Below are 26,132 nucleotides of genomic sequence, written 5' to 3'. Positions count from 1 at the left end.
GTCCATTCAAATCTTGGTTAAGGTTTCCTCAGCATTACTATACAAGTTATAATGTTTTCATCGGCATCATTGACATTTCGTACTCCAGGCTATCTATGGGCAGTCATGTAGCATTCTACAGCCTCTAGCCCAGCATCATATGCAGCTAAGTACGTAAAATACTGTTTGCTGACGACAGTGTGTGTTTGTCACTCACCATGTGTGAGCTCTGGGCAGCTTCTCAGGACTCCCCCATTGCTCTATTGTAAACAGCTGAGGACCATTGGAACCTAGACAAAAAAAGAAAAATTACTGCTCAGAGTGCTCAGGGCAGGAGAACAAAGCTAAGGTGTGACTGAAGAAAAGGGAAGGAGGTGGGCAGGGCAGGCCCTGGGCTGAGCTCTGAGACACTTTCTGGCTGCAACATAATATTTAATATTTCACATTGGGGGAAACAAGAGGCCTGCACAACCTCACAACACAGACTCCACATCACCTTCTGAATGGAATCACATCAAGTTTAACACACAACAATGTATGAAGGTGCAGACAGCTACACCCTTTCAGCTGAACCCTGGAAGTTGAAACTTAAAACTACCTTTGGGGGAAAAAAGATGAAACGTGACCTTTAATATCCAGAGCAGAGCGATTTTTTTACTCTACAGTAGGCACTGCAAAATTCTGCCTCCTGGAGGTAAGCAGTCCTTTAAATGTTCAGTTTATAACCACATGGGTGATTCTGCAAAATCTAGTTTTTAGATATACCAAAAAACAAAATAAAACAGAAAAAAGGGAAGACCAGCCTTATGGCTCCCTGTACAACCCCCCACCCCAAAGGTGACTCCACACACAGCCCGGGTAGCCGCACGTCGCCTTTCTCTACATGAGGGACTGGGACTCTACTGGGCTCTGCACAGGGCACTTGTCCAGAGGCCTGGCAAGCAGAGTCTTCTCAGGCCACAGCTGATGCCTGGCTAGAAACTCCCAGGAGGAGAATTGAATCTAACGGCATCCTGCTCACCATAAAGTTCGGCAAATCCATTCATCGGTACTCGGGACGTCCCTGTGACAAATTGCAGTAACCGGATACGCTTCTCAGCGTCCATCAGCAGCACTGCCTATGAACAGAGGCAGAGGGTCAGTATATCCCCACGTGACATGCAGCACGTGCTGCTGGAACACAGACTGGAGAAATTAATCTAACACAGACAAGAGAAATTAATCTTATTTATATTGCAATGTAAGACCTAGACAGTTGACTCTGAAAACTGAGTCTTTTTCTTTGTTTTATGGCTACCCCAATATTAGCCTCTCTAATCTTAGAGAGCGAGAAATCACAATATCTCTTTCTTCTGCCAATAGGTCAAAACAAATGATATAAAAAGCAAATCTTTGTTGGCACCAAGCTCACATTTCTGTGTGCGAGGCTTGCCAGCCCCCCGAGCCCACTATAAATAAACAGTGTTGGAGAAGTGTCAGGGCCACGGGGACCAGGTTACGAGGTGGGAGTTCAGATTGTAGCCAAGTTCGCCAAAGATAACATTTTATAAAAAGAAAGCAAAACAGAAGCAAGGATAGGCCTCCAAAATAATCTGTGTACCTTACACATCTGAATTCTTACAAAAACTGAGTTGGTTTTACTGGTAATGTTACTTGAACTGCTATAAAAAAAAATTATCCAAAATCAAAGCTGGGCGACACTTGGACTAGGATTTGAAGATTCTGCTTTTTTCTTTTTCTCTCTCTATACTTCTGCTGGCACTTGGAATATTATTAATAACGGACATTTACAAATTAAAACAAGTTACAGGATTTCTTATTTCTGTAAGTAAATAATCAGCTTTTTTCCCTGTGATTGTTCTTTTATAGTCAGTTTACTGTCTCTGCCTTGGACCTACTCGATCTTATTTCACTTTTCTCTCCTGAGCTAAACAGAAAATAAACATTGGCTCTAAGACAGTAAATCAAATTTCATTTGCATCTATTGTTGACTGACAGATATAAAGATGAAAATGTTCATTGGAATTAACAAAAAAATTTGGAAAATGATTTTTTAACCAAAAATGGCATCTTGGAAAAGTCAGCCCCAAACCATGATTTCGCCCTAACAAGCCTCCCATTCTTACTAACAGTTTGGAGGACTAGTTCCAACTCTTGATTCCAATTACCTCCTTTTCAGAATCATCCCACTCAATGGATTCCTCAACAAAAGACACTTGAATCAGGTGGTCAAGGAACGGCAGTGTGCTTGGATAAGGGTCAACCTTAGTCAAGGACAGCTGCCCACTTGAGTTACACAAAGACAGCAGGAAGGGCTGCTTCTAGCTCAGTCTGCCTCTTTTCTCTCCCAGCAGCCTAAGTACTAACAGAGCCCCAATTTCCAGCAGCCGGCCTAAAGCAAGACACGGGAAGGGCAGCACAGAGCCCTCAGGCCCGACACAGGTGTAGGAGCAGGGACTGGGCTGGAATCCTGGCCTTACCTTCCAGAACCACTGGATCACAGGGTGGTTTGGGCAGTAGCCGTTCTTGTAAATAGAATGCTGTCTCCAGTCGTTCACGTCCACATCGCCAAGGCCGCACATCAGCAACTAGGAAGGAGATTGACCAGATGTAAACGGGGCACGATGGCCTTTTCTCAAAGCCAGCACTTTGTCATGTGCAAACAAATGAAAGGGAGTGTGTGTTCCAAATTTTACCTGCCACTGCAGATCAATCACAGAGACAGCATAGGTAATGAGGGGAATCTGATTCTAATGCTTGTACAGGCCACAACATTCCATACTGGAAATTAAAACTCCAAATCAATTATCTTCCCGACCTCTCTAATCTGAGCACAGTGCTCATAGACTTTCTTACACTCCATTTACGTATGCTAATTACCCTGGCTGATTCCCCTTCCGAGAAGTCATCCGTTTCAATATTTGAAAATATCTCCCCCCACAAAAGAATGAGTGCTTTATGACAGCAAGAACTCATCTTCCCCAGATCGATCAACCCAGGCGAGGGCAAATCACCCCACCTGTCCTCAGGTCTGTGGATGCAGACGTGCACTGATGCAGTAACTGGTTCTTTGACTTACCAGCTAGTCTTAGGTCTACTTTTCTTATTATCTAACCCTACAACATGGAAGGTTTCCTGTGGACAAGTGATATTCTGGCAGAGGTACCAGAGTAAAATGGAAGGAGAACTAAACCAGAAGCCTGAAAACTGGACTCCTAGGCCTAACTCTGCCAAAACCTCATTCGGTAAGCCTGTGAGGTCATTAACTTCTCCCTTCTTTAGTTTCCCACCTGTCAAATGAAAGACTTATAATATATGATCTCTGTGACATCATCTATCTTGAAGTTTCCATTTTAAGATAAAAGAACAGAAAGCCAGTCTATGAGAAATGCTTCAGTGGATGTGGCTTGGACAAATGGACAACTGAGTCCCATCAACAGCTTCTCAGCAGACACAGCATTCCTCTTTCTGGTTCTCTCAACACAACAAAGGGTGAGAGATTTAAATTGCTAGTTCTCATCTATGTCAACACAAAGAAGCAGAAACAATCTAATATCAAACTACCTCCTGCGACTACCTTTTTGCCTTCTGATGTTTTTCCTTATTTAACACGGACCACGTCAAGTTCACTCAGACATCCATGTTCTACAGCCCCCAGTAGATGCTTACACTCATCTCCTGGCCAAGTCCCCGCCGGCTGCCGCGGTGGGTGTGGGGAGCAGGTGCAGGACATTCCGCAAGCCCGGCCCATGAGCAGGGTGCTGCACCCCACTGGCGGCGGCAGCCTTGGCTCTACTGGAAGCAGGAATTTTCCTCCCCTGGTGTGTAGACCATGAACTCCCCTCAGCCCAGTGGGCCTCTACTTGTCTGCAGTGTCCCAGAACGGCCCCTCCTGGGCAAGGAATCTAAGGTGCCCACTTCGCCATTCCTTACTCCTAGACTAACAAACAAGCCCCTTAAGAGATACAAAGTAGAATTCACCTAAGCTTACTCCCTAGGACAGTATGGATCAGAGAATATTAAAACATCATTTGTGAAGTAATGAGAGATTTCTTGAAAAAATCTATTTTACACAAAATGTTTGCAATACAAACCTCCAGCTCATTTTCATCAAAAATTTTAATCAAATCAATAGGAAGCAGTTCTGTGAATCCCTGAAAGAAAAAAAAAAATCACCCTCAAAACCTTTTTCCTTGAAAGAGACACATTTTACAGTAGAAACAAACTTTTTTTGGTTAGTCAGGAAAAATACATTCTTTACTGATGATTTATATTATCAGTGACAGTATCCCGTAATTGTAGTTCCAATAAAAACAGCATAGTCAATATAAAAATTTTGAAAAATAGTAGCATCTAGAATGTGCAGGTACCTGAGTAATGTTTGAAACCCTATGAAAATATGGATTACTGTGGGCAGGCGGATTCCAAAAGCCATTTATGACATACACACTGCTGTGCGCCACTGTGTCCTAAAATGTACCGGCACAGATGTGCAAGGGGATGCATTTAAAAATAAGGTACAGAAGGCACACAGGTGAAATACAGAAGGAGGCAGTGTGATCCAGCATAGAAGAGATCAGGAGTCCAGAAAACCTGCTCTAGTTCCCAGGTTATCACGAACTAGTGGAGTGATCTAGGACGAGACTCTGCCGCTGGGCCTGGCATGTGGCTGGGTTTCTGCAAGTCTGCTCATCTGGGGCAGGGCCCAGATCTGCTTCCTGGGTTTCTTAAGTGAATAAAGTACGAAACCTGCTGTTCTCAAGTGTGTCCTAACTTACATTTTCTGCCGAGTCCCTGAATTTTTTGGAGTGCTCTGCTCGGGCTGGGGCTCTATGCACCACGTGGAGGTGATGAGCTAGGGTAAGCTTAACAGAGCACTGCCCAATGGGAACTCCGCATCAGTTCAGTGGAAATTTATAATGTGCACTTGGGGCTGGTTCCTATGTTCTCTTTCAAGTAATTAAACCCATTATCAAAATTTAAAAAGGAATTTCAGTTTGGGTCAAAGTGAACCATTTATTAAAATGATGAATCTCCCGGCCCTTCATTAAGGGCCTCTCATAAGGGGCCTGGGATCATCATTGACATTCAATACTTGGACCTGAGAAGTGCCCGTTCCATTCTTTAATAGGGTTAAAGTCGGCACAAGGTGGCGTGGTATAGGATAAAAACCCAGCTTATGAAAATGTGTTTTACCTGTACCTGTATGGGAGAGAAGTCTGTGAGGAACTATTAAGAGCCACGAAGGAAGGGCAGGGGGTGAGAACAATGCCGGAAAGGGAAGGCATTGTTACCAGGGAGGGATGGCATGACTGGAAACTGCCTTTTATACTGTCCAGCCCGAGTGCTCACATTTCTTACAACCTGTCACCGCAGCAAAAGGTGGCGAGATGTGCCTCCAGCCTTCCCTTGGGTACCGCCTGAAAGCCTGAGACAGTGGGACTAGCCTCTGTGGGGAAACCTGGCCCTCCAGATCAAGTCTGTAAAAAATTCTCTTTAAAAAAATTTATGGAAAATTAAAAAATAAGAGAAGCAAAGCAAGAGAACACCGGACAAAAGAAAACAAAGAACAGAAGGATGGCAGTGCAGCGGCCGACACTTCTGCCCTGGAGACTGCTCAGCGGTGTGAGCTCTGCGGTCCTGACCTTCCCGCCGTGCCCTACTCCCACACCGTCTCTCGTGTGTGATCACGTCCCCCAACCCACCCCGAGGAGGAAGGCCACCCTCTTAGCTGGTGACTAATGGCGCAGGCAGAGAGCCCCAGTGAGCAGAGCTTACCTCCAAGAAGGCGTTCATTTGCTTCTGCACCCTGTTCACAAACCTCCACTGGATGACTAAACTGCGGGAGAAGATGGGACAGAATTTAACCACCTTCATAATCACTAGCGCTCATTTCTTCACAACTGCGATTGCTTCCCATCAGGCAGGGGAACAGAGAGAAAGCCCCACACCGGCAAAGGAAAAGGGACAGGCTGGTGCTATGGGGCACTGTTTATTCATTCGTTCTTTTGAGAGTAAATGGAATATATGTGAAAAACCTAAAATCTCACTCAGAATTTCAAAAGAATAGTTTACTTCTTTTTTTCCCCCACATCAAGACTTAATTTATCAAAGTTGCTTTATAAATGTGACTACATGGAGAAAGGGAAAAGATCACACAGTGTGAATACATGCCTGTGTGCATAACATGGGTAGACACACATAAACCCACATGTATACACCCACATATATGTACAAATATGTACATATATTTTTAAAGGGAGTACCCAGGATAACATTGTCATATTTCATTCTAGTATCCAATGTACCGATTTTCAATGACACATAATTTACCAGCAAAATGATTTACTCTAATACTTTAATAACAAAATTTGAAGCATTAATGGTAAGACCTCTTTAAGTAACAGAAATCCACTGAAACTATTTCCTCTGTGCCAATGTTTAGTGTGCAGCAAAATTTACTGCCAGGCGAATCCACTTTGGATTCCATCTGAGGCATTTTGTCGTGAAACAGCATGAGGACCTTGTCATAAAGGGCTCTCACCCGTGAGGTGGCAACCATGGCAACGGCCCTCGAGGACCAGTCCCGCTGTATAGCCACGGCACAGCCATTGCTCAGACGTATCAGGCTTCACTGCGCTGTGCTGCAATCATCAGCCCCACAGCCTTCTTCTGGCACCCGGGGAATACATGTGTCAGGGAGCAGCTGAAGATTTCAATCACCCTTTTTTCAGGGAAGCTAGCTGAAACCCTGCCCAACCCCACTCCCCACCAAATCTGAAACTTAAAAGAATTAACTGCAAAGAATGATGTACAACACGTATCACAGCGTCCAAACCCTCAGACTTCTGACCCTAGGCACCCTGGGGTGCACTGTTTTTAAAAATCTATTCAAAGTCTGTACTTTCCGAATGAAGACAATGGTGTCTGTCAGGGTGCTGTCTTGCTTGCTGAGACTGTCCGAGATCAGAACAAGCGTGCCAATTAACGTGAACAGGTAAGAACTGTAGTATCTTACTCTTGTTTTTTATTAAGTGTAGCAAGCTTTTAACTTGTGAGAGGAGAAGTCTGTTAGGTAATAGTGCATGCCTCGTCAGGATCTTTAAGTAGCGACTCCAACACTCTCTATTTCTTCCTAATTAGAAAGGACAGTAGGTTTTTCTTTGCAGATTACAGTAAAAGATGTCAAGAACCTCAGTGAATTCTCTGAACTCAAGCTCTCTGGCCAGTTATGTTGAGAACAGAGAAGGGAACTCAGCTCATTGAAATGGAGCACTAAATGCCAACACAGAGCTCAGGCCACTGCTGTAACCTAGCAGATGAGCAGAAACTAGGACCTAGGAACCAAATACGGCTGCACTGACCTCATCCCTGTGCCAGGGCTGGTGAGGGCAACCTGGCAATCTTTGGAAGAGCCCAGAAATGTGTGTTTGAAGCATATATATGTATATACACACACATATATACGTACATACACCAAAGAGGAAAACGTAATGTGTCCAATGGAGAAAGACCTTCTGCCTACTATAAATGCCCTAGAATTACTTAAACAGTTGGACCTTTGGAAAAAGGACTAAATATTTTGTTCCACCAACTGAGGCTGAGATTGGGTTAAGAAAAATTACAAATATCAGAAATAATTCATTATGTTTTGCATACGCATATGCTGAATTTTCCTATCCACTTAAACTATTTTCTTACATTTTAATTATGGAAAAGAAGTCAGGAGAGAGATGAAATATTTTATATTTGGTTGTTCCCAATTTTACCCTACTGGTCGTTGACACTGTGCTCCCTCATTGTAATTCTCAATTGCAGACTAGATATCCACATACCCCAAAAGAGTATTTGCCATATTACTCAATAAAGTACACCTTTTTCTCCTAACTCTGCTCCTTTATATGGCAGCTCACTGAAGTCATGATACAAGTCAAACTTGGCATCCCATAATTCAGCTTCCTATTAGTCGAAACCAGAAAGGAACTCATATTGTTGCAAATACGTTCATAACATACATGAGGTATTTTGGCAAGTGACTTCAACCAAATATGCTGTTCAATTTAATAAAAGCAAAGGTTGTAAATATGTGTATACGTACTCGATATATTCCCTTTTGTTTTCATTTGTTACCATTATTTCTGACCCGTTGGGCTTCAGATCCACTTGATATGTCTGTAATTACAAATATAAGCCAATAATCACCATCATGAAGTTATTTTGCATATGATTACTGAGCAATAATGTCTTACTATAAAAGGAAGATAAGCAAAATTTATTCAGGATTATTTCCCAGCAAATGGGCTCTGTGTACAAGAGAATGCCTAATGAGGCTTTTAAATTGCTAAGATGTTACACATTTAAAGATGTTATCATTAAAGGCAAATTATTTTATGGTTATTTATGAGTTTTAATTATCCTTCATACATTAGCAACAATGGAGAAAAGCAACATTTTTTCATCTGCTATTCATCTAGTAAGAAATTAATTATGTTTAACAGAAAAGGCAGGGTACCTCCATCAAGACTACAGAGATCCAAATTCTAATGCATTTTGTTTCTGAAAATTAGATTTTATAGTCATAAAAAAAAGACAGGTGGAATTTCTTTCAAAGAGACAAAGCACAGGGACTTAAAAAAAAAGAAAGCGTAAGAAGCGAGGCTGAAGGGACGGGTTTACCTACCATCCTGAGAACCCCAGGCTTTTGTGTGCCAGACACCTTCTCCCCGCTCATCCCCCCACAGCTCCCTCCCGAGAGCCACCCAGCATTGCAAAGAACAAAGCAGCTGAGATCAATGCCTGGCCTCCTCCGATGCTCTGCACCAGCCGTGGCTTAATATCAGAGTGTATAAAGCAATGACTAGCCGAAGGGAAGGGACAGAGAGGTTGATCGTTTTATGAATAAAATGCTCGTTCTCATAGAAATTTAGGGGAAAAAAAAAAAAGGAAAAAATACCACTCACAACTCTCCTACTTGAGGATAATCACACATCAATATTTTGGTAGGATTCCTTTCTGTCTTTTTTTCTATGCATACTTGGCTATATCTGAGAGTAAGCCAAGCCTGAGGGAGAGGGTGTTCCAGAATAAGTTTCTGGGTTACATCCATCATGAGGGATCCAGATTTGAATCTGTAATGAAATCTCCTGCTTTGGCAGAGGTCCACGTCAGTGACTGCTCACCACCCCTGCTACGTACCCAGGGACAGACTGAGCCTCTCTGAGCTGAACGCTTCGATTTTGCTGATCTCCAAATGTTCTTTTTGGTCACACACTTATTGTTCCTATTCACGCGGAGACAGCGTTTTCAAACACAACACGCTGACCACCTCTCTTGTCCCTCTGCATTTCCTTCTTTATTTGGGAAGGAATCCAGTATCTTCTACCACATGACTGAACTCATTTCTACAGTGTCAAGTCAACTCTTTACTGGCCCCAATAGGGATTTTAATTGTTTCCGTATCTTCAGTTTTCTTCAAATCCTCCCTTGTGTCCACCTTCCCCCTTTCCACTGCTATCTTCCCAGCCCTTTCAGTTTTCCCTGAGGTCATCTGCTCCTGTCCCACACAGGCCACGGAGATTCTTGAGGACGTTGAGCAGTTTCGCTTAGGGTGGGGGCGGGGGTGTTTCTTATAGTAAAATGTTTTCAGTTCATGGCTAGTTATTTGGAGGTTTGTGGACAGTATTCATTTATACTTTTGTAGGTTTTTTTTCTTCCCCCTTTTTCTCCCCAAAGCCCCAGTAGATAGTTGTACGTCATAGTTGCACATCCTTCTAGTTGCTGTATGTGGGATGCAGCCTCAGCATGGCCGGAGAAGCGGTGCGTTGGTGCGCGCCCGGGATCCGAACCCCGGCCGCCAGCAGCGGAGCACACGCACTTAACCGCTAAGCCACGGGGCCGGCCCCTACTTTTCCAGTGTTTAATAAGCCCATGATGGTTTCTCTTTGTTTTTCCCATTTATTCTTCCTCAAAGACTGTTTTGCTGTTCCCTTCAGTAATGGAATTTTTCTACCAGATCCACACCAAACTACAGGTTAATAAACCCAAGCCCAGTTCTTGGTACTGAGACGCCCTCAGTCCAGCGCAGCTGCACTAGGGGACCTGCAACTTCCAGGGAGCTACCCAATGAGACAGTCAACCACAGACGAGGTGGGGTGGGGAGGGCAAGGAGAAAACACCGCTGCTGCCTCCAGAAGCAGCACCTAGTGATGAAAAAGAGCAAAATCAGCCAGCGTGGCTGAGTGCGGAGGAACGGATCTTACCCACACCCCTGGTGGCAGTCTAATGGGTTCAATCTCTTTGGAAGATAATTTGGCAACAGCCATCACAATTTCAATGTGCATGTTCCTTTTCATAATAGTTTCTCTTTTAGAATTTATACCAAGGGAAAATAATTGGTCAAGTGTAGAAAATATATGTTCCAGGATTATAATCATTGTATTGTTTGTATAGTGAAGTACTGAAATGGCCGAGATGCTAACCAACAGGGCACAGTTAAGAAATGTATGGCCTACGAAATGGAATTCAGTGTAGCCGTTACAACGGTATACGTCAATACTTACTGACATGGAAAGGGATCTAGGATATATTAAGTTAAAACTGTACGCATTGTACAATTCCATTTCTGTAAAAAAAAAACACAAAAAACCATATCTGCCTCTGTTTACAGAGAATTATTCAGGAAAATATAAATCAAAATTTTAACGGTGATTTTTCTTCTCTAGGTGGTAGGAACTATGGGTGATTTTTATTGTACTGGTTTCATTTTTATTACAAAGATTAATATTTTATAATCAGATAAACTAATAAAATTGTTTCTGAAAGGAAAAAAAAGAAAGGGACCATACTATCCATGCCAAGTAAGGGGGTCAAGCAGTCAGTCTGTGGGCAGCTGGCCCGTTTTATGCTTGATTGTGACCGTGGGTTTCTCCGGGAGGAAGCGACCGAGGGCTCAAAGACAGGCAGGGAAGGATGGTTTTCAGGTCTGTATCCCAAGCCACTAGGTTAGGGGTAAATCCTCCGAGCCTGGCACTGGGGGCCTCAGTTCAAGCTTTCTGTGGTGTTGAACCTCCATCCTGCTGGGGCCTCGCAGATAACACTTCAGTGGGCAGTGATGGCTGCTGTTCAAATCCCACTTTTTAAACTCGCCGCCAGGGGCTAGACTGCAGACTGCTTCCTGTGGTCCAGGAGCTGTGTCAGCCTCGTCACAGGGAAATCACTGAACTGTCCCTGGTAGGTAGGTGCCATCGCCTCTGTTTTCTCCCTGAGAGGGGGGTTCAGCAGGAAGCGGAGAGAGCTGGGTTTCAAGGTCAAGTTCGTCCGACTATAAGGCCCACTCGCTTATAACGCGATCAGCTCGACTCCTCACGCACATAGTTCTCTGGCCGACCTCCACCTCTGCCCATACACATCTAACCACAGCCTTGTTGTGTGTTTTTCCCCACACTCCACACTTCCTAATTGCAGACATCACTGCCCCAGGAGGGGGAGGACTAACGTGCTCACATCTGCTGCAGGCGCCGCTGAGGTCCCGGGGGCCGTCAGCGCAGCCGGGTTGTCCACTGGGGAGCGCAAGTCAAACAGAGGGTGCATCCTAACCCTCCACTCCCACTCGGGACGGGAAGTGATGTGACGGGGCTGTGCTCTCGCACTAACCACACCACAGAGGAGGAAGGGGAGGCCCAGGGAGGTGGACCGCTTCCACAGAGGATACACAGGAAACTGTAGGTGGGGCCAGGGCTAGAACCCACATGCTGCTCCCTGGGAGCAAATCCTTCCCCACCTCCTCTCTGGGCGGCTTCCTGCCACCCCCACCCTTTCTCCACCACACTTAACACACACTCCCGTCCTCACACTGGCTTCCCAGGCCAGCGTCATTGCTGTCTTGTGTCTGAACTCCTTAAAGACCCAAAACAAACACTAACACAGTGCCTGGCACACAGGAGACGCTCAGGAAGCGCTTGTGGAAGAAACTTTCTATTTCTTTAAGTCTACTGGCCTCTTTCTTCTTCATAAAGACCATACAGAGCAGATGAACCTCTGAGGGGACGTGCTCTCACAGAACTAGAACCCTCTTCCTTGGCAAGTTACAACTTTGGATTCACACACACACCCTGATTTTTCAAAGACGCCTATGGCAAACGTCTGAGGAGTCTGCTGAGAAACTGTTTGGATCATATCCAGTATCCGCGACTGGGGCAGACAAAGGCTGGCTGCTTCTTACCCCATTCTTGGGCGCTGAGCACTGCTGGACAGACACCTGCCCGCGGACAGGACAGGCGCTCTACAGACCCTGTGGGGTGCGCCTCTTCATCCTCCCCAGCCTCTAGCTATGGTACTAAGAGTACTGAGGTATCCGAGTCAACCCACCTCTCTACCTTCACGCTTCCTGCAGTTGCCACCTGCTGATTTCCTTGACTTGGTCTTTGAAGAGCGAGGACCTCCACCCTTCCGGAAGCCACCTCCACAACAGGCTCTTGGTCTGGTTCTTTCCAGCTTCCACTAGGACCTCACTCTGCCTTTCACCTCTTTCTCCCCCTATTTCCACTCTCTGCCTTTCACTCATTCCCTTTCCCCAACCCTGTGTTTCTCAGCCTTTTTTTCATTAACACCCACTGAAGAGCCTTTTTTATTCCTCCCTCAATTGCCCCTTTCCTCCCGTGAAATCTTAACAAATGGATCCATGGTACACCTGTGGTACATACTGTGGCCCTCTGAAGGGTTCAAAGCCATGGCAATGGCTGAGACTTTTTTGTCCCCCAAGAACCAATTTTTGCCCCTTGGGTGCTAGGATCCTGGTTGAGAATGTAGCCTTAACTGAACTCAAGCCTGGTCCTGAAGAATCTTCCTGCACAGCTGCTGCCTGTCCTCTTCCCCTCTCTACTGCACAGCTCCTTAAAAGCCCACACTTCTAGCACCTCTCAAACTAACCAAGTCAGAGGCTGCTTTGCTGAACTTGCAATAAAGAATCTCTACTTATTATAGCTCTGAAAGGGCGCCTCCTCCTGGTGGGGTGTGCAGTTTATTCTTTCTGCTTGGCATATTACGCTTGTTCAAATGTTGAAATTTGTTTAGCTGAAGCATTCATAGTAGGCCCCAGAAACCAGCAGCTCCAGATTCTCACCAACCAGAAAGAAAACAAACCACAAAATAATGCAACAGCTGCAGTTTCACTACACGAAGAGACAGCTACCCCCAACTTCAAGGTCTGATATTTCTCATTGTGGAATGAAAAAAAAAACCCAGCTCAAAGCACCGAAGAAGGTTGACTGCATGTACACTTCACTTCTGTGGTAACTTCTCTCCACTGAAGACATGACTGTTGTCTTTAAGGGAGGCGTGGGCTTCCTCTCGGGTTAGAATAAACCGCGACGCACAGTCACGGTTTTGCAGAGGCTGAAAAAGGGGAGAGGCCTGCCTAGGCAGCTGGTTGATGCCCACCTTTTTGGTTCAACAACTCTGAGAGCCTACTCTGTACCGAGCACTGTGCCCAGTGGTGAGTGCACAATAGTGAGCCAGGGAGACCCAGCGCTGCCATCACCAAGACTGAGCCTGGTGGGAGCGACAGATGCTCAACACACAATCATACACATAAATGCAAAGTCATCCACAGTACATGCCGCAGAGAGACATGGGAGATCCTCTGAAGTACCATGGTCTGTGGTCGGGGATAGCTTCCTTGAGCAAGGGGCATCTGAACTGAGGGTGGAACGGTGTTTCCAACAGAAGGAACAACATGAGCAAAGGTCCTGAGGCAGGAAGGAGCTTGGTGTGTTCAAGAAGTCTAGTGGCACCAGATCCAGAAAGCAGTAGGGGCAGCTCTGTGATGCAAAATGCATCTGGAGATGGAGCAGGTGGGGCCAGGCCATGCAGGACCCTCAAGGGGCAAATTAAGGATTTGGGTCTTTATCGAGGGCAGCGGGAAGTCTCTGAATGTTTCTGGCAGGGGAATGACATGATTGTTTTTACGTTCCGAACAGACCACTGTGCCATTATATGAGGCCAAGGCAGATACAGAGAGACATGTTAAAGAGTCTACGAGAGAAGATGGTAGCTTAGACTTGGGTGTTTGTGGTGGAACAGACAGATTTGAGAAACATTTCTGAGTTAAAATGAACACAGCTCGGCAATGGCTTGGATATGGGAGATGAGATCATCAATATGTGGCTGCTTAATTCACTCCAAATCTCTTCCCAGAATGCAAAATAGATACATTAGCTCCCCGTTAATGAGGTTAGCTCTCTAAAAAGGAAGGCAGTGATTTAACAAAGGCACCTAATCATTATCTTACTCATCTCGTGGGTCTGTTCTGATTATTCCATTACTCTACCTGATACAATCCAAAAGTCAGACGAATCCCCAGCATTAAATGAGGAGGTTTGAGAACTGTTTTAAATGAATAATTGACACGAACTATAATGATAATCAGAATCTTTATTAGAAGTCTACTTAAAAATCCAAACATCTTGTGTTAGGATTTCATTTATTAGGTGGCAATAGTTACATTTAATTGCAACTAAGGAAGATTTCCCAGATCATCTGCCTCTAACTTTGGCACTAATAATGTCTTCTGAGCTGTGTTATTTAAGTTAGTCATATGGTTTTCTATAAGTGGATACAGAAAGAGACCTTTTTTTGGCATTTGACACACAGGATTGATTTTACATCTTCCTTGGTTCTTTATTTCTACTCCCTCGTGTGTTAAAAATGAGAGGAAGACATAGTTCCGGGACGACCGTCCATGTGTTACCCTTTGAAAGCTGGCAGTTAAGACCCTTAAGTAGATCCAGCTTAAAAAAATAAGTCATTGCAATTCAAATTATTTTGTTTTCTCACACTTGGAGTTTCTATTACTCTTAACATTATTAACATTTTAAAAAACTAGGTTAGCACTATTCATTCATTTGCTCAGTAAGCATTTAGTAAGCGTCAGCTACATGCTGAGCACTGGAGATGCCAAGGGGACCTCAAGGGGCTTGGAGGAGACAGTCAGTCGGTCAAGGATTAGAGGACAGTATGAGAAGAGGCTGTGGGAGAGAGAATGAGAATGTGTAGACATGGAGAGGGCACTCACAGCCAGTAACACGGCACGGAGGCATGTAAAGATAAGGCCAGTCAGTGGTGGGCAGGTTGGGTCATAAGCCATGCTAAAAAGGTTTTAACTGACACTGAAAGTTATAAGAAGGCCAATGAAGAATTTTTGTTTAAACAGAAGAATTACATGTTCAGGTTTGCTTTTCAGAACTATTACATACGGAGCATACATGTGGGGCATCAGAGAATGGACCGGAGGGAGGGGCAAAATAGGAACCAGAGAGACCCTTAGAATGACACAGGCAAGAAATCAGCAGAGCCTGAACGAGGGAAGGGTACAGATGAGGAAATAATGAGATTGACTCAAGAGGATATGGTGACCAGCTGAACACGTTGAGTCTGGACATGAGGAGAAAGAGGGAAGATTCAAAGATGACTCCCAAAGTTCAGGCTGGAAGGAATGGTGGTGCCACTGAATAGACCAGAGCAGAGGTGAGGGTTGAGGAGGAGGAAATGGCTTTACTTCAGGGACCTATGGGCCCTTCAGGAGAAGCGGTTGAGGAGACGGTCAAACCAGGGGCAATCTGGAGGGTGGAAGAAAGGCGTGGACTGGAGATAAGAGGCTGGTGGTGAAGAGCACGAAGACGGCTGTAGTTGGAGCCACAGGTGTGGATGAGGCCATCCAGGTAGTGCGGGCGGGACGAGAAAAGAAGCAGGCAGAGGATGGATGGCTGAGGAACAGCTGCATCGCGGGGCCAGAAGCAGCAGTCCTTCAAGGAGACAGAAAATAAAGTGGCAAGAGCCGTGGAAGAAGGAAGGAAGAGTGCAGGACATCGTGACTCACAGGCGTTTCAGGGGGGGGTGAGCAGTCAGGATCCAACACAGCAGAGGAAGGCAGCAGACAAGGACTGGAAAACAGCGGGTGCACTTAGTCTTGGGGAGGCCGGGTACCGCCCTGGGGGGAGGGGCTGCAGAAAAGATGTCCCTCCCCTAGCTCACGACAAGACTCCTACACAGGAGAACAGTGCCCCAATGAGGGATTTTTAGGCATGAAGCACAATAGGGAGTAAAAAGAAAAATGGGGGAGGGGCAAAATGAGATTTTTAATGGACTCACTGATCATTTACATTAAGTCATGAGGCCTCTCTCATCCCCGGTGCCTGCAGTTCTATGAACCTTACACCCAACCAACCAGGAAGGAAAACAGAGATTCCCCAAGTCCCACCCACTCCCAGGACTCACACTGGTGACTGTTTCCTGGCTCGAGCATATGTAACAAGTAATTTTGATACCTATGTGCTCACTTTCTTGTTCAACACTGTTTGTTCCCAGTTGTCATTAATTCCTTTACATCTAGTGCCATCAGCTTGTTCAGATAATACTTTGAGACCACCTAAGAAGCACTGTTCTCACCGGGAGACAAATCAACCAAAGGTTTCAGGTTTAAGACAAACACATCCTATGGAACGTTAGAATGATGAAGAAAATTCCAAGCAGGCAAATTTATCTTTGAAATTGACCTTTATGATTAATCCAGTCTTGATGACAGTGTGGATGCAAAGCAAAAAGAAATATTAGAATGTTAGAAAAACCCAAGACCAATTTCATCACAACAGAACCATTAAACAGAGAGAAAAACCCAAGGGCCCCCAAACATCACCTACTCCTGGTCCTGTATTTACAATGCCAAGTAAAAACACTATTATTTTTTGTTTTGTGTGAGGAAGATCAGCTCTGACTGAGCTAACATCCATGCCAATCCTCCTCTTTTTGCTGAAGAAGACTGGCCCTGGGCTAACATCCATGCCCATCTTCCTCTACTTTATATGGGACGCTGCCACAGCATGGCTTGACAAGTGGTGCCTCGGCGCATGTCCGGGATCCGAATCCGGGCTGCCAGCAGCGAAGCACGGGCACTTAACCGCTACGCCACGGGGCCGGCCCCAACACGCTATTTTTTGAAGTATCTAAATTCTAAAACCAAGATACAAACATTCATGTTCAGATTTGCTTTAGATTAAAAGTGAGTCCTACTTTACACCCCAGGCGCCTTAGAATTTCTGTAACTTTGCAGAAGAGAGAAGGGGTTCTAACTGAGACTCAGCTTCCTGGCATGACAATAATGTGCTGATACACTGAGATGATAATTCACATCTAAAGAGGCTGGTGGTGGTGAATTGTCCAGCAAAGTTGTGTTAACAGCCTGTGAAGAAACAACAACTCTTTGGAAGTCAAACAGAAGCTCCCGAGGTTACCCACACATACCTGTCCAAAGTTTTCTTCATCAATACAGAACATGAGGTCCAGTTCAGTAGGATCATTTTCTAAGATCCATTTCAAAGAGTTGTAATATTCACTATCCTGCAGAAATGACAGAGAAGTTAAAATTAAGCAATCTTTCCCAAAATACAAACTCGTCTGACTTCTTTATTTATTTATTTTTTTTTTATTTTTATTTATTTATTTTTTGTGAGGAAGATCAGCCCTGAGCTAACATCCATGCTAATCCTCCTCTTTTTGCTGAGGAAGACCGGCTCTGAGCTAACATCTATTGCCCATCTTCCTCCTTTTTTTTTACCCCCAAAGCCCCAGTAGATAGTTGTATGTCATAGTTGCACATCCTTCTAGTTGCTGTATGTGGGACGTGGCCTCAGCACGGCTGGAGGAGCGGTGCGTGGGTGCGTGCCCGGGATCCGAACCCAGGCTGCCAGCAGCAGAGCTCACGCACTTAACCGCTAAGCCACGGGGCCGGCCCACCGTCTGATTTCTTTAAATAATTAAGTCCTTCTAATGTAATTCCATTCAGAATGCTCTAGAATTACACTAGTCACTAATAGACTGCTTCCTGCTCTATCCCAAACCTACTCTCCCCCTTTAATTTAAAATACAACCAAAACAACGTTTTGGTAGTAACAGGGGTTTGTAGTTAAATCCTGTCCTCTGTAAAGTGCAGAGGAAGCAATCCGCTCTGGATGGTGGCCATGAAATTATATAACCGAACATGTAGAGATTAATATACTTCCCATCTTTTGAGAGTGAAAATACCAGATAAATAGGGGATAGAAAACGTTCTCACTAAATACCAAGGGTTTTAAGTTACACCCTTGCCTGTGCTTCCAGGGCTCTCTGCACATCACCGTAGGCAAACAGGAAGGCTGCTCTGGTGTCGGAACTCAGAACACAAGCCACAGGGCCTGGGCTCCTCTCTCTCAGGGCAGGCCCAGGGGCGCTAACGCTGGGGACCTAACAGGCTCGGAGAAGGCAAAGCAGAATGTGTGCACCAACTGTCCAGATGAGGTATAAAATTAACTTAGACTTTAAGAGAAATTTTCATGTTCCTAGCTTCCTCATTATATAGTAATACAAGCATAAAGCATAAGATAAAGGGGAAAGCTGAAAAGATATTTGAGACTGGTACTGTGGATATGCCGAGCAATCCAACCATGGAAGAACCAGCTGAGTGGATCTGAGTGCACTGCTAGCGCTCTCCTCTGCTTTCGCACAAAGATGATGAGCAGAACCAGCGAGCAATGCTGGTAAGTAACGAGAATATGGCTCATCTACCAAACTACACGAGACACAGTCACCATCACAGCAAGGCCAAGAGTACGCAGATGCTTTTTGACCCAAGCGACAGAACGTGAAAACAGAGCTGCAAATACCCCAAATGGACAATGATGCTTCCCGGTGAGCGTGCTGGCACTTGGGCAAATACCTACACCCTCGGAGGTGGATGGTGGGGGTGCAGGTCAATTAAAAGAAAAACAGAAGCAAAAAGTATATTATGAAAAGAGTGTCAATTTTTGTTTTTATAAAAAATCCTTTCAACTCTGAAATGGTCAGCTTGGACAAAATGTGTAAGTTAAATGAAACATGAAAACCCATACCATTTTTCAGAGAACTTCTCACAGCATCCCTTTTCTAACTCGTTTCATCCTCTCCTATATTGTAGTAGTCGCTTACTCTCCTGTGTCTATGACGACTGCCAATACTCTTCCCTTTATCTACTGTTTTGGCCTGTGCCCCTGCCATTTCTTGAGGTCAGAAAACAGAGGGACAGCAGATGAATTTCTAAACATTCAGCATTAGCTGTTTTATGTGGAAAACAAGAGCTGCAATAAGGTCTCCAGATGAGCTTTGGATTTAATTTGGTCAAACGAGTCCTGGGTACGCAGAGGGAACTGAGATCTGGGTGTATCCATCCCAAGTACCATGACTCTAGGAAATGTGAACAATGATTTTCTTATTAGAAAGACTAGAGAGATCAATTAACTTCTTGAACAATTAAACGTTCCCCGTTGTTCATATTGAATTATAACACCCACAAAAATCTCTGTGATTACAACATGGTCTCAGTGACCTTTCTGTAAGATGCCCATGGGAGTGATCTGTGTTTACTCACCACGGATTCCATGTCATTCAGAGTTATCTGTTTTCCCAACATCATTTTGTAAAATGGTCTAATGAAGAAACCTAAAATATGGTGAAAACTGGGTTAGTTTAAAATCTTTGATTATTGCTGTGCATCAGAAATGAAATAAAAGATTAACCTGCCTTCAATCTGTGTGAGGGACCAGAAAAGAACAATTAAAGACCTTCTATAGTAATCTCTATCAAGTGGCCGAGGGCCTGGTTTGGGGGAGGGGGTTAATGCAAATTTCACCTGCATTTCAGTATCACTGCTTAGGTAGTGATGGGGAGAAAAAACAGGAAAGGGACAAGATGGAACTGAGGGATAGCACTGAGAAGGCTGTGCAGTCTTCCAGGGCAGGGGTGATGAAGGCCTGAGTGAGGCAGTGGCTGTGAGGACGACTCCACCACCACACGGGTGTCCCGCAGGCGAGTCCAAAGGCGAGTCTGCATCACATGCCTCCTCACATGAGGCACTGGGACCCCAGGCTCAGCCCTTCTCCTCCTCCTCCACCCTCACCCCCTCCAGGATCTAATCAGCCACCAATCCTCTGCACCATATTCCCACTCCCACTGGCTCAGTGTGGCCCTAAGGCCGCAGGCTCAAATGCCTTCCATGTCTAGGGAGGGAAAAAGGATGACGCCAATAAAAGTGGGCCGATGTGCAGTGTGTACGCTGTGCTTCCAGGAGCATCCACATTTTTAAGAAATTGAAGACGCTACTGACCACACATATCTGTGGGTAATTCCTGATGTACATCAATACCACCTTTTGCAGCAGTCTCCTAGACTCCCCCATTTGTTCCTGCTTCTCTCCATTACTCCCTCCATGGAGCCTTGACAAGGCCAGTCCTTGCTTTTCTGAAATGATCCCAGCTTCTAAATGCTCAAATCCTACCCCACCCTCCAGGTGTGGCTAAGCCTGGTAAAGCCGCCCCGACCCTCCATCCAAATCAGTTTCTCGTCTAACCACTCCACGTGCTCCCTTCTGCTTGGACTCTATCACTGTGATTCTTCTGTTTTTTTCCCCACTAGAATACAAGTTTATTGAGATCAGGATCCTCTCTTATACTTCTCTGTGTTTCCCCACAGCAACTACGAATGGCTTCTCACTTGGCAGAAGGTAAATAAACTGACCTTCTAAGAGGGTTGAAGTAAATTTAAACAGCCTGAAATAATCTATGGCATGATTCCAATGTTGCAAATTAAAATATATTCACACTCTATACATATATAGAAAGAGCGAGTGCAGTTTCCTTCTAATCAGAAAAAAGTGTTTACTTCCTCTACCAAATATAAAATATTGAAATCACAGGATCAAAATCAGCTAGCAATTACCAGTAAAAATACATTAAAGGAAAAAGTACAGAGGGTACATCAATTATTTATTGGAATAGCTAAGGTTCCATAAACACAATTAACATAATTCCCCTGGAAATCTCTCTCTACAGTAACTTCAGTGTCAACCTCAAATCTTACTGTCTTCCACCCTCAACCATTTCACCCCCCAATTCTTCAAAAATATTTCTGATTCTCTTTCCTCACTGATGATTTCTGCAGTGTTCTCCTAAGGGCACTACTTTTGAAATGACCAAATCCATAAGAAGTCTCTATTATAAGTCTATAGATACAGCCAGGAAGGGGGTTTGACTTCTAACTTCCAAGGTACCTCGAAATTATTCCGTGACTTCTATGTTCTAAATAATAATGAGATTATTCTGTACCATCTGTTTCAGCAGTGATCCCAGGGTCAAGGGCTTAGCTGAGTTACAACACTGATTTGAAATTATTTACAGTCTCTTGACATTCAAAAAAATATTAATTTGGGGACAAATGGAACAATGGCAGGATACTGGACAGATTAGACCATTTTAATTAACTTTTCAATTAGCTTTTCCATCTGTCACCAAATCTAGCTCTCGCTAAAGAAAGGTTATTCTGGAAAACACAGAAAAATGCACAAACACAGAATGCTCTGTGCTTACACATTTTTTTTTTTTTTAATTCTAAACTGTGTGTAGATCCTATGTCTTCAGCACTCAAATTAAGATGACACCAGGGAAAAGCACCTCCATTATGGGCAAAACATAAACATAATTTACTGAATTATAAAGAACCAATGAAGCTTCTGCTTAAAATCTTGATGTGAAAGATAAGACACCTAATAAGGAACCACAAACAGCGCTGTCCTATTTTTAGTATTTCAAGACTTTTTAATAACTTACCATCTAAAAGCTTCCCATGAAATACTGCCAGACCAGCAACTCTTCCAATAAAAGTGAAATAGGATAAATGATCTTCATTACAGAGGCCTGAATTGGGATTGATCTGAAGTGTGTAGTTGTCCCTTTTGGGGAGGAAGAAAGAAAAAGCCCAATCATACTTTTAAATGAGAAATGCAAGAATCTAAATTTGTCACCAGTCACTAAACTTTTACAGCACACTTGCGAACATTCTGTACCTGACAGGAAAAGGCGTAAGTTAGAGAATGTGGCCTGCTGTTTAGTGACCAGACCTTTGTGATCAAGACTGAGGTCTAAGAGAGCTGGTGCATAGACCCTTTATAAGTCAAACCGTAACAAACTCTTGATATTTGACTACTTTTGATCTACAAAAATGTTAATTTCATATGGTTCAGCGAAATATCTGGGGAAGATGAGAAATCCCATGTAACAGAAGGACTACACATGGATTCCCAACGACGTGAGTACTTTAGGCTGTCTCTGTGAGGAAGAGGGTTAATGCATTTGAGAGGCTTTCGGTTTGGGGATTAAAATTTTTCCTGTGGGCCCAACCCTTGGTCTGACCACTGCTCTGCCTGAAAGGCCCCAAGAGCACTGGTAGCAGGATATGGCTCTCTCAACACACAAACCTCAAAATGTTTACATGTACCTAATCATCCTTCTTTGGTCTCAAAATCTTGAGGATCAGTGGTTTTCAAATCGGGTCCCATGGAGATTCCTCGAGGGGAATTGAGAGGTAAGGACCTCGCCTCCCTACCCTGCCCTCCGCTTTAACGGTCTTATCAATTTCACATAGCAGGCTTTCTCATGGGACTCGGTAACGAGGACGACAAACAAAATAGGAAATTCTTGGCTAGAGCAATTGAGAAGGATACTGAAGCTGCCTTCCAAATGACCCCCGAGGAGACTGGCACCAGGTGGAAGATGTGTGAGAATCCATGTCCGCTTAGAGCACAGGTGCCTTTCAGCAAGGTCAACAACGATTCTACTGGGACCTGATGTCCAGCCTAAGCCTTTGGAGACTCCACAGCCTGGAAGAGGAATGGCTGACCTCGTAAGGAGCCAATGTTTGATTCCCAAGAAAGCAATAGAATCTGCCTCAGTTTCCACCCTTGGCAATGATGAAATCCTAATGCAAGGGGGCATCTGGCTCTTCCCTTAACAGGACCAGGACATGGTCCTTTGGATCCTGAAGAATGGGTCCTCCAAGTTCTCATAATTTCCTTTTAAGTAGTATAACTTTAGAAACTATTCTTGTTCATAAGATGATGACGACTTTCTGAATTCTAACATTGACAAATTCTCCTGACTTCATGTTACAAATGAAAATTGCCTCTTGTTCCTTACCATAAGTACCAACACATTTTCAATTTCAATTACATGAACCCAACAGACAAGAGAAGAATCATTTTTAGGTGTTGACAGAGTGCATTCTTTCACCACATAGAGTCAGAGCCTGTTCTAGACTTATGGGTGGGAGGTAGGGACTAAAATCAGCAGTGTTAATTCATCTTAAATGAGTGAGTCGCTTACTCTTTCACTAACTTTAAATTCATTAAGAATAAAACCGTTTCAGTGGGGGAACACGTTCTGAATACACTCCACATACTTACGTGGCAGAGTACTCGAACAGACCGTAGTAGGGGTTGAACATCTCTTTGGACAGTAGGAAGAACCATTCTCTGGCCACACCCCCATAGTCCAGACCTTTCTCTGATTCAAATTCAATCCACAGTCGAGCTTTTAGGACATCTGGTCTTTTCACTGACATGATTCTCCGATAGGACTCTTCGAAAATGTTATTTCTGTGAAGTTTCATTTCAAATCTATTTGGTATATCAGCCTACACAGAAGAAAAAAAGAAGCACATAAGCATACAGTAAATATACACCTTAATCCCTAAAAGAAAAAACAACAAAGAGTAGAAATGACGGTAATCTTCAAATAAACAAGCAGTGACAAATGGTCTCAACTGAGATTCTCTCCTTCAGGGATTTCTCTTCACGCAGACAGAAAGCCTCGCTATGTCAGGATGACACAAAGAGCATCCACCAGCAGCTGTCAGACTGAGCCAGCGACATATGCTGCAGAAGAAACTCTTCGAGGAGAAGAGATCATTTCCCCCGCTTTTATAAACAACTATGGGGCATTTACCAACCTCTGGCAACTGAAATATGGTCAATTCTATTGTTTCTGTCCAAGAAAAGGACTTCAGAGTCCCTGTAATCAAAACCCATCAATAACTCCCACCTGGCCGGGCTGGGAGCATTCTCAACTCTGGGAGGGACTCCAGCTGGTAGATGTGACCCATGATGCCTACAAGCTACTTGTGTTGCCATGGGGAGTGGGACCCTGACAGTGATGCCAAGTTGTGGGAAAGCATCCCCAAGGCCACAGTTTATACACATGAAAATAAAAAATGTTGAGCAACTGCTTCCTGGAAAAATGAGGCCAGCAGCAGACTTGCTATGAAAATGGATTTGCAGAGTCAGTTTCCAGGCAGAGGACACCACAGTGAAAGCGCCTCCGAGCGAGACAGGGTGATACCCACAAAGTCATCACCTGTTACTGGGGGAAATACAGTGATTCACAAGGACACACTATGGAATTTCATGTGTTCAAATTTGAGTCATTTCAAAAGTGTTTATCCAAGAGCTACCTGAATCAGGCTGTTGGGAGAGAGAAGGGAATCCCTAAGTGGGAGCTCCCCGAGGCAGAGACTATGTCTCACACATCTTTGCATTCCCAGGACCCTGTCCATAGCAGATGCCCAGAAAATGAGGCATGGATTGAGGGAATGGAGCGGCGAGAGATGGTGATGGAGCACAGCCCAACCGGGATGATCCGAGTTGTGGCCGATACTCTCTCTTTCCCAATGAGAAGGAGCCAAGAAATGGTGACTGGTGCAACAACAGGGAACACACAAAGTGAGGAGAAAACAGGCAAAACCTACACCGGAGAGGTGAAATCAGAAAGTAAAACAGAAGACATAATGTTGAAGAATGTGGGAAGATGTGTCAGTAGGAAATATAACACCATAATTTTAAAACACTGCCTGTAAAAAGCCTTTTGGGTTTCTCAGTTTCGTAAAAATTGTACAGATAGGGTTTCCCAGTGAGAATTTTAATCCAAAAATTACACTTGGTCTTAATACACCAAATATTATAATTAAATATTATAAATATATTTACATTATAAATATTAATATTTATAATTAAACTATACTTTTCAACTTAAAGGAAAGGATTTGAACATTTTTCTAATAAGTATTTAGGTTTTATCAAATATGATAACCACAAGCAATTGATAGGCTTCTCCAGATTTTTTTTTACTAGGTCCTGAATTATTTTATATCCCATAAAAATCATCTCTATCTTTTTATGTATTACATATGAAATCACCCTTTGGGTGATTTCATATGTAATACTAAGTTATCTTCACTTACCATTTCTCTTAAAAAGAAAATTCAGGTTGAAGATCCAGCTGGATCACAGTGCAGTGGAAAAAGGAAGGTAACATCTTAGTAGACACACAAAAGGAACAAACCAGCTGTTCTCACGGAAGTTAACTGGTAACTTACAAACAACTAAAACTGCATTTTTGGAAGACGAGTTACTCACAGGTTTCTTTAATTTCTTCCTAAAGTAGTCATATTTCTGCTTAAATTCTCTGGAGTAAGGAACAGCCTGAAAGATAAATTTATAAATATAGATAATGTAACCAACACACTTGAAATTTTATGTATACTGAGCCAAGATTCAGAGAATTTCATGAATCATAAACTTTAAAATTCTGACTCTCCATATGATTAGTGAAATTTACATAACGTCTACATAGCACATGGGAAAGTTCTAGAAATGATTAAGGCTAATCAGCACTGAATAGGGCTTTTGTCCCTGCAAACAACTCTATTGATATTCAAGCAATCATTCAGGGATATCCTCCATAAACTAAATACACTTTCCAAGTGACTTTTGTCTGAATATGAGTCAGGGTGTAATCTTTTTTTGCTGTAGGTTAGGTAAGAGTTATTGGCTATGATACTTTAACACACAACCCAAAATGACCTACACTATCATTTTGAAAAGACTAATCATGCTTTAAAAGTCTTTGGGAGGAAATATAATGAGCAGAAAGCCAAGTGAATTGATACTCTTGCAAGGAACATAAAATCAGGTAGACGGCATTCTGGAAAAGTCCTCCATTTATGAGTCACAAGGTTTGCCCCTTACTATTTAGTGGTCTTGGGCAAGGATTTCTTTAAATCTGGAATGCCTTATCTAGGAAGTAGAGTGACGGTACCACAGGAGTGGGCTCAGTAACTGAGCTAACTATCATTATTCAAAAGTTCTGGAACCTCTTCAGGCAAAGTGGTAACATTTTAACGTAGTCATTTAAATATTCTTTACTTGCTGTGCTGTAAAGCAGCTTACAATATCCAAGTGCCACAGCCCTGACTTCAGGAATTGA

At 43.7% G+C, this 26,132-nt stretch overlaps 1 protein-coding gene across 5 annotated transcripts in view; it reads right to left on the bottom strand.

Moving 5' to 3' along the window:
* Positions 1 to 26,132, bottom strand: part of NEDD4L (NEDD4 like E3 ubiquitin protein ligase) — a 337,348-nt gene that overhangs the window by 9,227 nt on the left and 301,989 nt on the right. For all 5 annotated transcript variants that reach the window (XM_014781457.2, XM_004422576.3, XM_087439274.1 and 2 more), the window contains 11 exons: positions 25,283 to 25,348; positions 23,276 to 23,505; positions 21,645 to 21,766; positions 19,412 to 19,482; positions 17,275 to 17,370; positions 8,078 to 8,151; positions 5,758 to 5,818; positions 4,074 to 4,133; positions 2,460 to 2,567; positions 1,001 to 1,097; positions 197 to 269 (listed from right to left, as the gene is read on the bottom strand). In XM_014781457.2, coding sequence (XP_014636943.1) covers positions 197 to 269; positions 1,001 to 1,097; positions 2,460 to 2,567; positions 4,074 to 4,133; positions 5,758 to 5,818; positions 8,078 to 8,151; positions 17,275 to 17,370; positions 19,412 to 19,482; positions 21,645 to 21,766; positions 23,276 to 23,505; positions 25,283 to 25,348 — 1,058 coding nt within the window. The remainder of the gene's footprint in view (positions 1 to 196; positions 270 to 1,000; positions 1,098 to 2,459; positions 2,568 to 4,073; positions 4,134 to 5,757; positions 5,819 to 8,077; positions 8,152 to 17,274; positions 17,371 to 19,411; positions 19,483 to 21,644; positions 21,767 to 23,275; positions 23,506 to 25,282; positions 25,349 to 26,132) is intronic.

Source organism: Ceratotherium simum, chromosome 14 (assembly GCF_057802395.1).
Source record: "Ceratotherium simum simum isolate JZ-2026a chromosome 14, ASM5780239v1, whole genome shotgun sequence".
Classification (NCBI taxonomy): Eukaryota; Metazoa; Chordata; class Mammalia; order Perissodactyla; family Rhinocerotidae; genus Ceratotherium; species Ceratotherium simum.
This window is presented reverse-complemented; position numbering and strand designations above follow the sequence as displayed.